This window comes from Conger conger, chromosome 7, assembly GCF_963514075.1.
Source record: "Conger conger chromosome 7, fConCon1.1, whole genome shotgun sequence".
Classification (NCBI taxonomy): Eukaryota; Metazoa; Chordata; class Actinopteri; order Anguilliformes; family Congridae; genus Conger; species Conger conger.
The window spans coordinates 48506496-48521316 of NC_083766.1; the positions used below are offsets into that span (position 1 = coordinate 48506496).

A 14821-nucleotide genomic window follows, 5' to 3' on the forward strand; every position below is an offset into this window, starting at 1 on the left:
CACGACTGTTGAAATGCGTTGTGATTCCTAGGCCTGTAGCGTAGTGGTTAAGGTAAATGACTGGGACCCGCAAGGTTGGCGGTTCAATCCCCAGTGTAGCCACAATAAGATCTGCACAGCCGTTGCATCCTTGAGCAAGGCCCTTAACTCTGCATTGCTCCAGGGGAGGATTGTCTCCTGCTTAGTCTAATCAGCTGTACGTCACTCTGGATAAGAGTGTCTGCCAAATGCCATTAATGTAATTTAATGTACTGTAATGTAGGCCTTTCTATGGGTTTTCTATAGGGCTCCATAATGGGTTAAGGCGGGCGACCTGTGGTAACGACCTAAAGACAAGTACTGTCCTCATTCAGCAAATGGCCTCCCTCTTGCATAAATATGACTTCTTTATCTCGTTCTTACAGTGAAACATTATTTTCTTATCACTGCAGCCAGCACAGGAAGGCCCGCGACAAGTCGGGAATGTCGGAAATAACCGTGTAGCGCTTCGCATTTCACGATTCTCATCTTATAATCCCTCGCTTTCCGTACGGACGCACTGCTCTTTGCGGGACTGAGGAATGTTTACACTTTTTAATTTTTTATTTTATTTTATTTTTTTACGGCCCATTTTTAGGATTCCTGTCAGAGCGTGCCGCGTCCGGGTGGCATTCGCGCAGCAGATGTTTCTGACACATCCTCGATTTCACGCGGCAGGAGCACCTTGTGGCATGGCTTTCTCGGAAGCCTCCCAAGACTTCCTGAAAGCTAACGAAAGGGAGCAAGCCATATGCTGACGTCCACGTTGTCTGGCTGCGCTTGGAGCATGGCCTCCTCTTTAAATAATGAAGTCTATCGCTGTTTACCAAATGGTAAACTAGCCTCTGCCAGGAGTCGGAGTGGTCATTTGTTACACAGTGTTCTTTAACCCTTTGAAGAGTAGCTTTTTAAGATTAAATGGATATACAGCGCTTTGGATAAAGGTGCTATATAAATGCAGACGGATTATCATTGCACCCCATGGGTTAAGTGTTTGAGCCATCCTAGTTACTTAGTGGCTGTGGGCAGCCAGAGTGCAGTGCCCGGGGGACCAACTCTAGTTCTGAGGCCAGCGCCTTGGTCAAGGGCAACGGCAGGAGTGTACCTAACCTGACATGCATGTCTGAGTGTGGGAGGAAAGCGTTCCTGCAGCAAACCCACAACGTTGTTTTGGGTTTATTTTCCAAAATTACAAGTCGTGTTCTAGAACGCCAGTGCTTTGAATTTCCAGTAGTGATTGTGACATCCGCACTGTACAGTTAACAACATTTTAATTACATATTTGTGTTCTCGCACCTTAAAGGGTTAAACTCTCTTCATCTTGTTTCAAGGCTGCCGTCCCTCTGTCTCTGCAGTCTATCTTGTCCTGTACAGCTGTGTTTATCTCACAGTGGGTTGCCATTTAAAAGACTGACTCATCACTGTAACGGCAAACAATAGCCAAGGTATTGAACCTTGGGATTTGTTGCAGCATTTTGTTATAGATACGAAACGTACCGAAAGCAGTGTGAACATTTCTGGAACCTGGGGAATCATTAGGCCTGTAGCTTAATGACTAATACAGTATGACTGCTCCTTTATTAGGGGCTGAGTTGCCTGTGAAAACATTGATTTGCTTTGCCACAATTTGCAGCAGTTTTTGACATTAACAAAACTTGAAAGCATGAAAATTATTTACAGTTGCGGTACTTATTTTTAATTTATTTTTAGAATAATTCTTAACATTTTACGACATAATGGCAGTTCCATTCCATTGTCATGCAAAGTCATCCTCATTGTTGACATTGAATGCTCTCATTATTTCTTGCTGACGGATTTAACATTCTTTTTCTTGTTTACCTGAAGTTTCATGCCTTGTCATGTGCATCGGTTGTGGACTGTGTTGTCATAATCTATTGGAATGCCCCGTCATATGAATGTTATTTTGAGATTTGGAGAGGATTTATGCCATATGTGCATTGTGCAGTTTTCATTTTAGTTTGTGTTTTTTTAAAAGGACTTTCTTTTGAGGAGGATTACAGAGTATTACAGGTATATGAACAAAGCAAATCTCATGGTAGGGTCTCTTACAGCATGTGACCCCCTTTATGAAGCTTGCACGGTTGTTAAAGTGAAATATTCTGTCATTACACGCACCATATTTTACAATGCTGCTTGTAATGCCAGAACATTAACTATATCCTGATAGTAAAGTAATCTGACATGATGAGCGATAGGGTTATTATAAAAGCTATGAGTTCTCCAGGATGTAAACGGTCTGCTCTGCTGCAGTAATGTTGTTTTAAAGATTTTGACTTTTGGTTTCTAAAGGTTAATGGTCACATCGTAGCCTTGTCAGTTTCAGTTGTCACCTTAACCCAATGGGTATTCCAAACGCATTGTTTTTATATGCATTGTCGTTTTTTTCAAGTGTATATATTTTTTGGAAAACTTTTATGCTGCACCTCATGGAGTTATGGTCTTAAGTCAATGATGCCCTCACATAGCCTACTGCCGTTCAGCCGTTTGCGATGGCACAAAAGATTCATATGCGCTGTCGCCGTCTGGTTATCAAAGCGTTTTCTCCTTTCTGTGCTCTGCGGAGGCCGTCTGAAATAAACATGTGGTACGCTGCTCACAGGTTCTAGTTTAAAAGGTGAACCTGAACCCTTTTGGGAGTACTGTGCTAGTGCCGGCGGTTAAGACTGGGTACGACTGTGGGCTCTGTGCTGGCATGAGAAGGAGCAGGGCCCGTCTGGTACAGTGTGTTCTGCTCTGCGCGCCGTTTGAAGTAACCTCATTTTCTGACACGTTGCTCTGCGCCGCCGTCAGCGAGAGGTTGAGGTGCCTCCCAGCCGCCGCTGGCGCAACTGCCACGCCCAGGACCAGCGCTAGCCCAATTAGCGCCGTCCGTCCCTTTATTCACCTCACTCTCCCTTTCAGAAAGCCTCCCCCTGTTTCTCACAAGGTGAGCTAGCCTCCAAACGCGACAGGGTGAGTCAAAGGGTCCTGCTCCCACTCGGACTGCACGATATGAGGGAGATATGCAGTATGCGATAACCTTGTTGAATATTGAATTGGCGATATGACAAATATTGAAATGTGCACAGTTCTAATGTCTTTCTGCTTTAGGTACACTGCTGACTTAGACCCCAGACGATTAATAGCCTATGCCCCCTGAATAAAAAGAATTGACATTGTTCAATAAAAGCATGTTGGAAATAAATAGCAAATTAACACCCAATCAATTTGACAGACCCTCAGTTTAGTATGTGCTTATTGCAGGTCAAGCAGTCTTGCGATGTGTTTCTCGCATGTTCTCCATGAGGATAAATGTGGTGTGTGTATATACCGTGCACCCTTTCCTCCCTACCGCCCCAGCCCAAACGGGCTCGTAGTGCCGCGGCAGGGCCCAGGACCTCACAGACGGGCTCATAGCAGCAGGGCCCAGAACCTCACAGACGGGCTCATAGCAGCAGGGCCCAGAACCTCACAGACGGGCTCATAGCAGCAGGGCCCAGAACCTCACAGACGGGCTCATAGCAGCAGGGCCCAGAACCTCACAGACGGGCTCATAGCAGCAGGGCCCAGAACCTCACAGACGGGCTCATAGCAGCAGGGCCCAGAACCTCACAGACGGGCTCATAGCAGCAGGGCCCAGAACCTCACAGACGGGCTCATAGCAGCAGGGCCCAGAACCTCGCAGACGGGCTCATAGCAGCAGGGCCCAGAACCTCGCAGACGGGCTCATAGCAGCAGGGCCCAGAACCGCGCAGAAGGGCTCTGCGGAGCGGCAGGGCCCAGAACCGCGCAGACTGGCTCTGCGGAGCGGGATGGCAGCGCTGGACCCTGGTTTGGCGCTGTGCGCCGAGATGAGCACGAGTGGGCTGAACCTAACCGCTGAGTCACTGCGAGGTGGCAGTGTCGCTCTGCTTCCGTCTCTTTCTCGCTCTTTCTCGCTCTCTCTGGGCTCGCTGGCACTCTCTCTCTCTATCTCTCTTTCTCTCTCTCTTTCTAGCTCTGTCTCTCTCTGTCTCGCTCTCGTGCTCACTTTCTCTTTCTTTCTCTCTTTCTCTTGCTCTCTGTCTGTCAAAACACATTGACTTCTCTGATAGATACCCTATGGAGGGCTTATTTAGGGTTGAAAGGGACAGAAAAACCAGCATGGTGGGTGCTGTACAAACCACTGTTAGCCAAGAGGGTTGGGGATTTGCATTGGAGGGTGCTTCACGGTATCATTGCAGTTAAGTTTTATTTCTGTGATAAACCGGCAGTATCCCACCACTGTCCTTCTGTGGAGAAAGGGAAACGGGTTTTCATTGTTTTACAGGGTGTGACAGAGTGAAACCGTTGTTTGCTTTTCTGGGTTCGTTTTGTTTACTGGGGGGAAACCTTTTCCGAAATATTGTTTATCCTTGGTTTTCCATATCGGCAAAAAAAATAAAGGCCTCAAAAATACAACCTTCCCCGTTCAAGTTTCGATAAGTCTTCACGACTCTCTCACAGGCACTAGACGCAAACCTGCAACCTAACGCCTACTCCGCTATCTTTAGCATAGTGCCAACAGGCTGACAGATTATTACATTATATGACATTACTGGCATTTGGCAGACACTTATCCAGAGCGACATACAGTTGATTAGACTAAGCAGGAGACAATCCTCCCCTGGAGCAATGCAGGGTTAAGGGCCTTTGCTCAAGGGCCCAACGGCTGTGCGGATCTTATTGTGGCTACACCGGGGATCAAACCACCGACCTTGTGTGTTCCAGTCATGCACCTTAACCACTACGCTACAGGCCGCCTAATAAGCGTAAAGACATTATAGCATTCACCACTCTTCTTGCCCGTAGGAGCATTCTATTTTTTTGGAAATCCCCCAAGACCACCAAACTCCTCCTTATGGATGTCTGACCTTATGCTCCGTTTAAGTCTTAAAAAGATTAAATTCCGCTTCTGCTGCACCTGGAATCCAGTAATATCCTTTCTGAACAAACTAAAAACCCTCCCTGAACACGCGTGAATGATGGCATGTGATGACACACAGCCCAACACAAACTCAATCGCTGTTGTTGTTATGACTATTTGCTTATTTACTACTTTATATCCATCAGGATGGGTTGCACTACCTGGGATCTGGAGGGGAGGGGGGAGGGATGGGTATTTTTATTTTTATTTCATTCTTAAAGAAGAAAATGGAAAATATTGTATTTCTGAATCTGTTACTGCATACCTTGCTCTAAAACAAAAATTACAAAAAAAGGCTAAGTGCCAGCTTATGAATTGGGCAAGCTAAAATGGCAATTTATATGAGCTGAAAAAAGATGGCTGATGGAGACAACCAGGATGTGGTTGGGGTTTTCAGGGGTATGTGCAGGGGAAGAATAAGGGCGGAGTTTCAGTATTATAAAGTAATGTAGGTTTTGAATGTGTTTGAGAGAGTGTGGTGTTATAAATATGTTTTATGTTGAGTGCAGGGAGGTGAGCTCTCTTTTGCAGAAGGAATAGGCTGAGAAAATAACAATTGTGTATTTTCTGTATTGTCTTATGTTTTATTGTCTCTTTTTGTTTGTCATTTTTTTTTGGAGTGTAAATGAAGGATGCTTAAAATTCTATTCTATTCCTCTCCCTCTCTCTGTCTCTCTCTGTCTCTCTCTCTCAAACTCAAATTGCTTTATTGGCAAGGAACATGTTAAACAGGAAAATAACACGGTTATATGATTACATATAAAAACAGGATAATAATTAATACAATAATAATTCTATATATATACACACATATATAGGCACATACAGACATACATATATACACAAACATACACATACATACAATTACATACAAATTGTTCTGAAGTACTAATAATAAACTAATAATCTAATAATAGCTTGTATAACAGGCATGTGTGAGTGTGTAAATTCAATGTCAATGTGTGTGTACATGCATACATACATACATGCATACATACATATTTTACTGCAATATGTGCAGTTGGTCCCTCCCCCAAGACTATCGACAGTTGGTTGCTCTCTTCTAGACGGAGAGATTTGGAGATATCTTTTTTAAATTGATTAAAATATTTTTCTCTATTTTTGGCATTTTAGAAGGAAGTGCACCTCCGTTTCAACCTCACCTGTCGTACAGTGTCCACATATTCTCTGTTCTTTTGGTACCTTTTGCAATGGCTAGGTTGTGGTCACTGAGTCTGTACTTGGTAAGGAGTCATCTCCGCTTCATATCTCGGACAGTAACAAGATATTCAGCCAATTGGTATTCTCGTTTTAGGGCCAGGTAGCAAGGAAGCTTGTTTTGTGTTTTGGTTTGGTTGTTCCAATGTTCCAGATAAATGGTTTTATTTTGTTTAACAGTTTGGTTTATTCTGATTTGTGTTTGTGAAGCAGCGCTGGTCTGAGAGATGTTTTTGTTCGGTGTGAGATGATTAGTTAGTCTCAGTACCAGCTGACTTAGTGGACTCTTTTCAGGGTTCAGCTCTTTGGGTTGAAATGCATGGAACTGCAGTGTTGTTTTGGGACTTAATTTCAGATGCATCCAGAATTTGAGTGCATCCAGAATTTTTTGTATGTTTAGAATCAAGGGGGAATTGTACTAATTCAGCCCTGAATACATTGCTTGGTGTTTTTTTGCTGGAATTTCTGAATTGTTCTGCAGAATTCTGTATGTAAGGCTTCAATTGGATGCTTCTCCCATCTAATGTAGTCACGTTGACTGAGTGGTCTCTGTCTCTCTCTTTAAATGCCTCCATGTTGTCCTGTTGTTAGTCATGTTTCACATGTTCCTTGCCACGCTTTGGCAATACAAATGCACATTTTGTCACGCACTTGAATTAGAATTTTGTGTCTCGTGTTTGGCATACTGGTTCAGGCTTTGACTGTGTCTTTCGCCCCAGGTGGTTCGGCTCTCCTGCCAGGCAGACGCTGTGGCCCTGATCCCCCTTCCACGTCCCGCCCCCGGCCCAAGCCAGGATGTCCAGCTCAGGGTACCCGTCCGGCCAGGGGGCCTTCAGCAGCGAACCGAGCCGCTACCCGCCCCACTCGGTCCAGCACGCCTTCAGCACCACGCGCCACCAGCAGGTAAGAGCCCTCTGCCGTTACCCAACCCAAGCCTTTCTGCCTCCGCCGGTTTGCCTCAACCGCACCCTGGGGGCGACGTTGGCTGAGGAGGTAAGAGCAGTCGCCTGGCTGTTCAATCCCGCCCTGGGTGTGTCGAAGTGTACCTCAGCAAGACGCCGTACCCTCAATTTCTCCTGACAGTTGGTTGGTGCCATGACTGTTTACCATTTACCACCCTGGGGGCAGACAGTCCTGTCAAGGGTAATCTCACGTTCTAATCTCACGCCTGTGTGTTTGGGGAAAAAAAAAAAGAATACAAATAGAGTCCATATTAACTGCCATATTAACTCCATTGGAGCAACTCTTAAGTTGAGGGGGTAGTAACATCAAACAAAACATGGCTGCCTGCCCCCAGGGGGCTGTTAGGGCAAAAAACCATAGCGGCTCAGTCACTCCATGCTTACACCCACCAGGCAGCAGAGCTGATCTGCAGGTAAAAGTCTTTTTGTTGCAATGTTGCCGTAGTCTATTACGTTACCAGTAGGGCAACTCTATGGTCATTGACGTTACAACTGCCAGATATTTGTGTGGTGAAGTTCTATACAGCTATATAAGAGACTGATATAAGCTTCTATAAACATCATGAGCAAATACACCTGTTGGTCTCTTATGTAGCTTGTTTGGATTTAACCGTGCAGATATACTGCATTTGAACCACAGACCCCGTGCCATATGGTTCTATAATGCTGTGTGTTTGCTTGTATTTCATAATTTGATTTGTTATGACATTATATAGGTTATGACATGGCTTGAAGGCACTCTTTCATGCTCTGCTATGCTGATCTACCGATAGCCCTGCACCACTCTCTCTCTACCACCCACAACTCAACCACTCTTGTGGTTAGTTGGTATTGTTTCTGGCAGACACTCTTGGGCTGGGGCTTGTCCCACCCCCAGTTTGTTTCTCCCAGGCAGATCATTAAAAAATATATATATTTCATGAGTAAAGATTCAAGTGTAACTTTTCTATAAAAATATTACATAATAGGGAATAAATAAATTTAAAAAACACTATAATTAAGTTTAAAAAGTCTGAATAAGCTCAGTTTGCCATCTCCATTCAGAAATGATCAGTAGAATTTGACTTAGCATTCTGCGTGGGAAAAGTTCATGCAGTGTAACACACTGATGCACTTGAGCATTGGTCCTTGTTCATCATAGAGAAAATAATGGTGTCAGTAGAATTTGTCCTGGGCTTTTAAAGTAGAGTTGCTGAATTCTTGGCAGCTAATTTTAGGGATAAAATGTTTTTGTTTCTTTGGGACAAAGAACAGCTGCGACTTAAACGAAACATTTAATGAACAGTTAAGAGTTTTCTGACCTTTTTTTTTTTTCCATCCTGGATTGAGCTCATCTGTGCATCAAAGCCGCCCTGCCTTGTTTATGATCACATTGCAAAAACACAGCAAAGGTTATACGTGTAAAAGTTCACCAGTGTGCAGTGTGGCTTTTGAGCAGAAATGAGGAGTTACGGTACACTTTATACCTGATATCTAATTAAACTCCCAGTGTGCACTTCAGGTTTAATTAAAGCTTAAGCAGACATGTGAACCTCTGTAATCAGTGGCCTTGATGACCCCTGCATGTTGTTTGTTCTTATCTCTTGTTTTGACTGGAAAATTGCAATGGACAATAATGGTGCTTTGATTAGATAAGGTAGTGTTGTTCGGGTTTGCTGTTGCTACTGTTGCTACCCAACATGTAACCTTAATTGATTATTTAAAAAGAGAAGAAAAAAACAGTCGTTGTCTACGGTTTAATATGCCAGAGTGCACAATGCAAAGGTCAGCTGGTTTATTTGCTCGAGTCGATTCCCAGAATCTGATTTTCGTAGAACCGAGTTCATTGCACATTACGCATTCGTCTGTAACCCAGAATCTCTTTTGTGTGCTTTTAAACTTGCGCTGTAAGGTATACTGCCGTGTCTTGCCTTGCTCTTGATGCGGTACATTGTGTGCTGATTGGATTGACCCTTGTCTTGCACTTGGGTAGAAATGTGGGGAAAACGGACTGAAAACAGTTATTGGTAGAAATCCAACTTTTCGATTGCCCCTGGAGATTGTTGAAGATGCTGAAATGAAAGGAGGTCTTGGAGCTTTTGTGAATAAATACTTTGAAATGTTGCCCTGCTATTGTCAAAACTCTCATTAGCTTTCACTGGCTTCTTGGCAATGAACCACTAGTTTGGTAGGGGGGAAGAAGGATTGCATTTTAGCAGGGCTTTGCTATGTCACCTGTCTGGTGAAGATGCCCCTCAAAATCTGACCAGTTACTTTCAACAATAATAATTTTCCTATGAACAAAAATCATGTGTAAGCCCCGCCTACATAAGGCAGCCCCACCCACTTTTAAAATGTCATGAAATGGGTGGGGTTGCCTTATGTAGGTAGGGTCTTTGTTAGGTCAGGAGCTTTCAGTTTCAGTGTGGCTCCCTTGTAAAATTAAGGCAGATGACACAACATCACATTTTATCAGATGTCACTGACTTTTGGGTTTTAGCTGCCTCGCTAAAACACACTGGAATGTTTTGTCAATGTTATAACATTGCCACTACATGATGGCAACATTGTGAGAATATTGTGTGAGCATTGTGTGTGGTTGGGTCCTGTCTCACTGCCGGTTATGTGTGGTCAGATCTTGTTTGACTGTGCCGATTGTGTGTTGTTGGACTTTGCGGGTCCTGTCTGGCTTTGCTGGTTGTGTTTGGTCGGGTCCTCTCTGACTGCCAGTTTGGTCGGGTCCTGTCTGACTGTGTTGGTTGTGTGTGTTTCAGTCATGTCTGACTATGGCAGTTGTGTGTGTTTGAGTCATATCTGGCTGTGACGGTTGTGTGTGGTTGTCATATCTGACTGTGACGGTTGTGTGTGGTTGTGTCATATCTGACTGTGCCGGTTGTGTCTGGTTGAGTCATATCTGACTGTGACGGTTGTGTGTGGTTGTGTCATCTCTGACTGTGACCGTTGTGTGTGGTTGTGTCATATCTGACTGTGACGGTTGTGTGTGGTTGTCATATCTGACTGTGACGGTTGTGTGTGGTTGTGTCATATCTGACTGTGACGGTTGTGTGTGGTTGTGTCATATCTGACTGACGGTTGTGTGTGGTTGTCATATCTGACTGTGACGGTTGTGTGTGGTTGTGTCATATCTGACTGTGACGGTTGTGTGTGGTTGTGTCATATCTGACTGTGGCGGTTGTGTGTGGTTGTGTCATATCTGACTGTGACGGTTGTGTGTGGTTGTGTCATATCTGACTGTGACGGTTGTGTGTGGTTGTGTCCTCTCTGACCGCCGTTTGTGTGTGTTGCAGGACTTTGCCGTTGCTGATTACCGTGCCCACCTGCAGGAGGTGAGCTCCTCCTCCCAGCTCCTGCAGCAGCAGCAGCGGCGCCGGCCCTCCCTGCTCTCAGAGTTCCACCCGGGGGCCGAGAGGTGAGGAGCCCCCCTCTCCTCCGACACGGAAGCCGCCTGCCCTCCATCTGCTCATGTCTGCCAATTGGAGTCAAGCTATTCATTTGTTACAGTTATTAACGTCAAAAGATGTATGCTGTGTGGATCCTGGGAATATTCTGCCTGGAAGATCTCTGATCTCTTGGCTTACTGCTTTGTGAAGTAGTAAATGTATGGCCTGTGCATTTAAATAAGCAGTGCAGTTGCTGAATCTTGATTCGTATTTGATCTGCAAAGTTAGAAAGTTTGATCCAAGTTTGATCTGTGAATGCGGCAAGTTCTCTTAAATCACTTGTTTTAAGAGATTTAAGCGACGAGTGGTTCTTACATGAGACCCATTGTTCTGACCAGATATTCAGCCTCTGTCTTCGTTTTGTACTTCCTCGTCTTGGCGGATAGCTAAACCTTCCAGGGCTGCTTGCATTACTGCGCTAACTATCAGTGTTCGGTCCTCAGCCCAACCGTTTCACAAACGTCGATGAAACTTTTTGAACTCTCAACGTCATATGCGTGACGTTGAGCGTCTTGTCAGTATTTGCCACACCTGTGATGGAGAGCAGGTCACTGACGTCGCTCGCCTGTCCCCCCAGACCTCCCGAGAGGAGGCATGGCTACGAGCAGCAGTTCCACGGCGTGTCCGCCCAGCCCGACCACGAGGCCCTGGAGTCCAAGCGGCCACGGGTCGAGGGGGTGTCCGACGCCCACTTCCCACGCTCACAGTCGGGGGGGATGGTCCTGCCCCTCACGCACTCCGTACAGGACGGTCTGCGGTCTGCCGGAGAGGTCAAGAAGGTGAGGAGCCTCTGAAATTTACCCCCCTCCCGCTCACGTGCTTCCTTGTTCTGGGTCAGTCTACATTCGGTCTTGGGTAGCTCAGTCCCACGCATTGGTCATTCTCCAACTCCACCAGAAAAAATAACTAGACATCCCCACATCTCGCATGACATTTGGTTAAGTGTAATAAGATGAGATATACTTTATTGAACCTCGTGGGGGTAATATTTCCTCAGTATCTAACCCACCTTAGTTACTTAGGACCGTGGGCATCCACAGTCAAATGCTCAGGGACAAACAAACAAACTCCACGCAGAGAGGATCTGGCTGGCCAGGATTCAAATACAGAACCTTCTTCCAAGGCAACAGTGCTAACCTCTATGGCCCTGTGCCGGCCAAATTAGTATTTTGTTATTGGGCTTAGTTGCAGGGTTAGGTGAAATGAGTTTGTTTAATGGCGGCGGTGGTATGTGTTGAGGTCTTTGTTTGCCTGCTGGACTGACCGTGCCCGTTGCTTCCAGGACGTCCAGTTCAGTGTGAAAGGGGAGGCCTCTCCCGGGGCTCAGCACGCGGGCGACGAGCAGGACGCCTCGCCCTCCAAGCTCTCCAAGGAGGAGCTGATCCAGAGCATGGACCGCGTGGACCGCGAGATCGCCAAGGTGGAGCAGCAGATCTTCAAACTCAAGAAGAAGCAGGTAACATCGAGGGGCACATCCTCTTCCTCACTATGCTGCAAGTTCTTGAATGCGACTGGTTACATTGGCGTGGTAATTTAGCTGACGCTTTCTATCCAACGCAACTCGCAGCTAAATAGACTAAGCAGGGGCGAATCCCTCCTGGATCAATGTGAGCTTAAGGCAAGTGCCATGCTCAAGGGCCCACAGCTGCACTGATCTTACTGTGGCTATGCTGGGGCTTGAACCACCAACCTTTCCGGTCCCAGTCAAGCACCTCAGCCACAAGGCTATAGGCTGCCCCTCATTGATGCAGCATATTGTCCCTGGTATTATTCCTCAGCCCTTTCCCTTCCCTGTACTTTAATTGAGTTCATGGGTGTGTATCTGCAGTAGCATTAGTATCTGGGTCTGCTGTGTGCATACACCCTCACACTGTGGTCTTTTTTGGTAACATTGAGCAGCAGTGTTTTTCTCCAGGCCTGCGTTTTTATGAGCAGAACTGTTGAAGTACTTTTAAACCCAATACTTTTAAACAGGAAATGTGACCAAGATGGTCAGTTTTTTCCCCCCTTAATTTATCGTGATGAGACTTCATGTTAATGCTATTTATAAAGGTTTGCCTTATTTTAGGAAGCCTAGATTAGATGAGAAAGACATTGTTGATGTTTGTTTATAAACCAAAGTGGGGGTAAAGTTGGTGGGAGTAATTCTCTGAGAACTTTGCCTTCCCAGCATTTGTGATCATTGAAATCCGTCATGATCCTCTTAACTGTTGACTACTGCACCACAAGACCACAGTGTATAAATGACTAACTTTTTGTTTTTATTTTCATTACGTGAAACAAACAAAAAGTAGTTGTCATATTTCTAACATAAGATAAAACCTGTGACACACTACTGCCTTACAGTCCTCCTCTCTACTGGTGTAATGTCATTCATCATGATAAGAATCAAATTGACTGTATCAGATGGAAGTTCACTTACAATTTGACTATGTTGTAATCTATTCTGCTTGGATTGATAATGTTTATCATTTTTAGTACAAAATTAGGAAGTTTACACCTTTGTCTTGATCCTTGATGTTGACCATGAAATATTAGACCAGGTGCGTTGGCCCAATATGAAAAAGTAGAGTAGAAAGCAAAGTAGACAAACATAGAAGATGCAGATGGATGTTGGATTGTGGCTGAAATGTTTGTTGTTTGACTATAATTCTGAGCATGTTTTCTCTATAATGCATCTCTATTTTTGCTAAAGCATTTTTGGATTTATTTCAGTGTGCAGGTCTTTCATATTTCTTGCAATTTTTCCATTTCTTTCAATACAAAATGTTGTCATTTGGTAATTTACATGGCAAACTGCTTCCCGCGTCCCAGTCATCCTTGGATGTTGCTTTGGATCTACAGTTTGACACGAGTCTGCAGAAGGAGTGGTGGTGGAAACGGTGTAGCTGGCTGACCAGCGCAGCTGAGCTGGGGCACTGGGTGCTCCTCTGCCCCATGAGAGTATTGAGGAAGATTGGAAACGTTGCTGGACAGATGCGTCGTTATTTTTCCTGCCCGTGCGCCAAATAGTGTTTGCTGTCGGAGCGGTTGCTGTCGGGTTACAGCTTCCCGTTTAAGAGCTTGGTAGTCTGTCAGAGCGTTTGTACAGCAGGAGTGACTGGCTAATGCCCGTGGCTCTTTGTTCTTAGCAAAGGTGTTTGTATTAACTTGAGCTGCCAGGTGGTTGAGGAACCTAAAAATAGATGGCGTGTTTCCTTCCTGAGGGAGCATTAGATAAGTCTTCCAAGGTTGTAATGTGGAGTTGAAGATTGTCAGTGCCATGCCTCAGAGCCACCTGGCAGTTTGCATGCAATTGAAATAATGGAATTTTGCGGAAAGTTATTAGATGTCCTTCTACAATTTAATTTGTTGTCGGGTGATGTGCTACCTTCCCGGGAACGTACAGAAATATATAAAATAATAATTGAAAATTGTATACCTAGAGGTTGAATCAGTTTATCTGTTTATTTCAGATTATTATTAGTTGTAGGGATATAATTATATTACACTGCTAATTTATTAATTCTGTGTTCAATACTGCTCCATTCCTTTTCTGAGTGTTGCCCTGCAAATATACCCCAGTTCCAGCTTTTCTTAAAAAGCCAACAATACTTTTAAAAATGAATGTCATTCATGCTCAATATTACTCTGTCATTTTAAACTGAAACGCAATGCATATTTCATGGCCCTGAACGCACATTAAGGGGATTGTTCTTTCTGGTACACTTTGCCAGTTAGCTTTTTTTTTTTTAGCTTGGTTTAATAAAAACACCGTTGATACATAAAGTATGTAATAATAAATAAAAAGCAGTACTGTCTGTATCTATCGTTGTGCTTGGTAGCTAATTCGCAGATTCGTGACATCCACACATCAGCCATCTCAAGCGCCGTGGAGATGGACTGGCCATAAGTGTGGCGCACTCTGCTTCATTCGGCTGGTTTCTGGCACGGCACGTCATTTAATAAGCGTCTATTCTTTTTAGTTTGTTACTAGGAGAGGTAAGAAATTGGCTGGCTGCTTATCAGTTCTATCTGGCTTCCTTCCTTTACTGCAAATAACCCTGACCCCCGTTGCAGCGGGCATCAGCTTTCTGGCCCTGTGCTGCAATCCTGCTGGAATTTAGACTTTTTTTTTTTTCGGTGTGAAGCTGTTCGCAGAATTTAGCATTTATTTTGTTTTATATTCAGAATGAATCAAATCTACTTGTATGTAGACAGTCCCCTGGTCACTGCAGGTCTCACTTTAGGTAGTATTT

The 14821-nt window shown here is 44.7% G+C and overlaps 1 protein-coding gene across 8 annotated transcripts in view; it reads left to right on the plus strand.

Annotated features, from left to right (window-relative positions):
- Positions 1-14821, plus strand: part of ncor1 (nuclear receptor corepressor 1) — an 87819-nt gene that overhangs the window by 3410 nt on the left and 69588 nt on the right. For all 8 annotated transcript variants that reach the window (XM_061248282.1, XM_061248283.1, XM_061248281.1 and 5 more), the window contains exons 2-5: positions 6901-7084; positions 10431-10552; positions 11161-11362; positions 11866-12039. In XM_061248282.1, the coding sequence (XP_061104266.1) occupies positions 6977-7084; positions 10431-10552; positions 11161-11362; positions 11866-12039 (606 nt within the window). In that variant the 5' untranslated portion in view covers positions 6901-6976. The remainder of the gene's footprint in view (positions 1-6900; positions 7085-10430; positions 10553-11160; positions 11363-11865; positions 12040-14821) is intronic.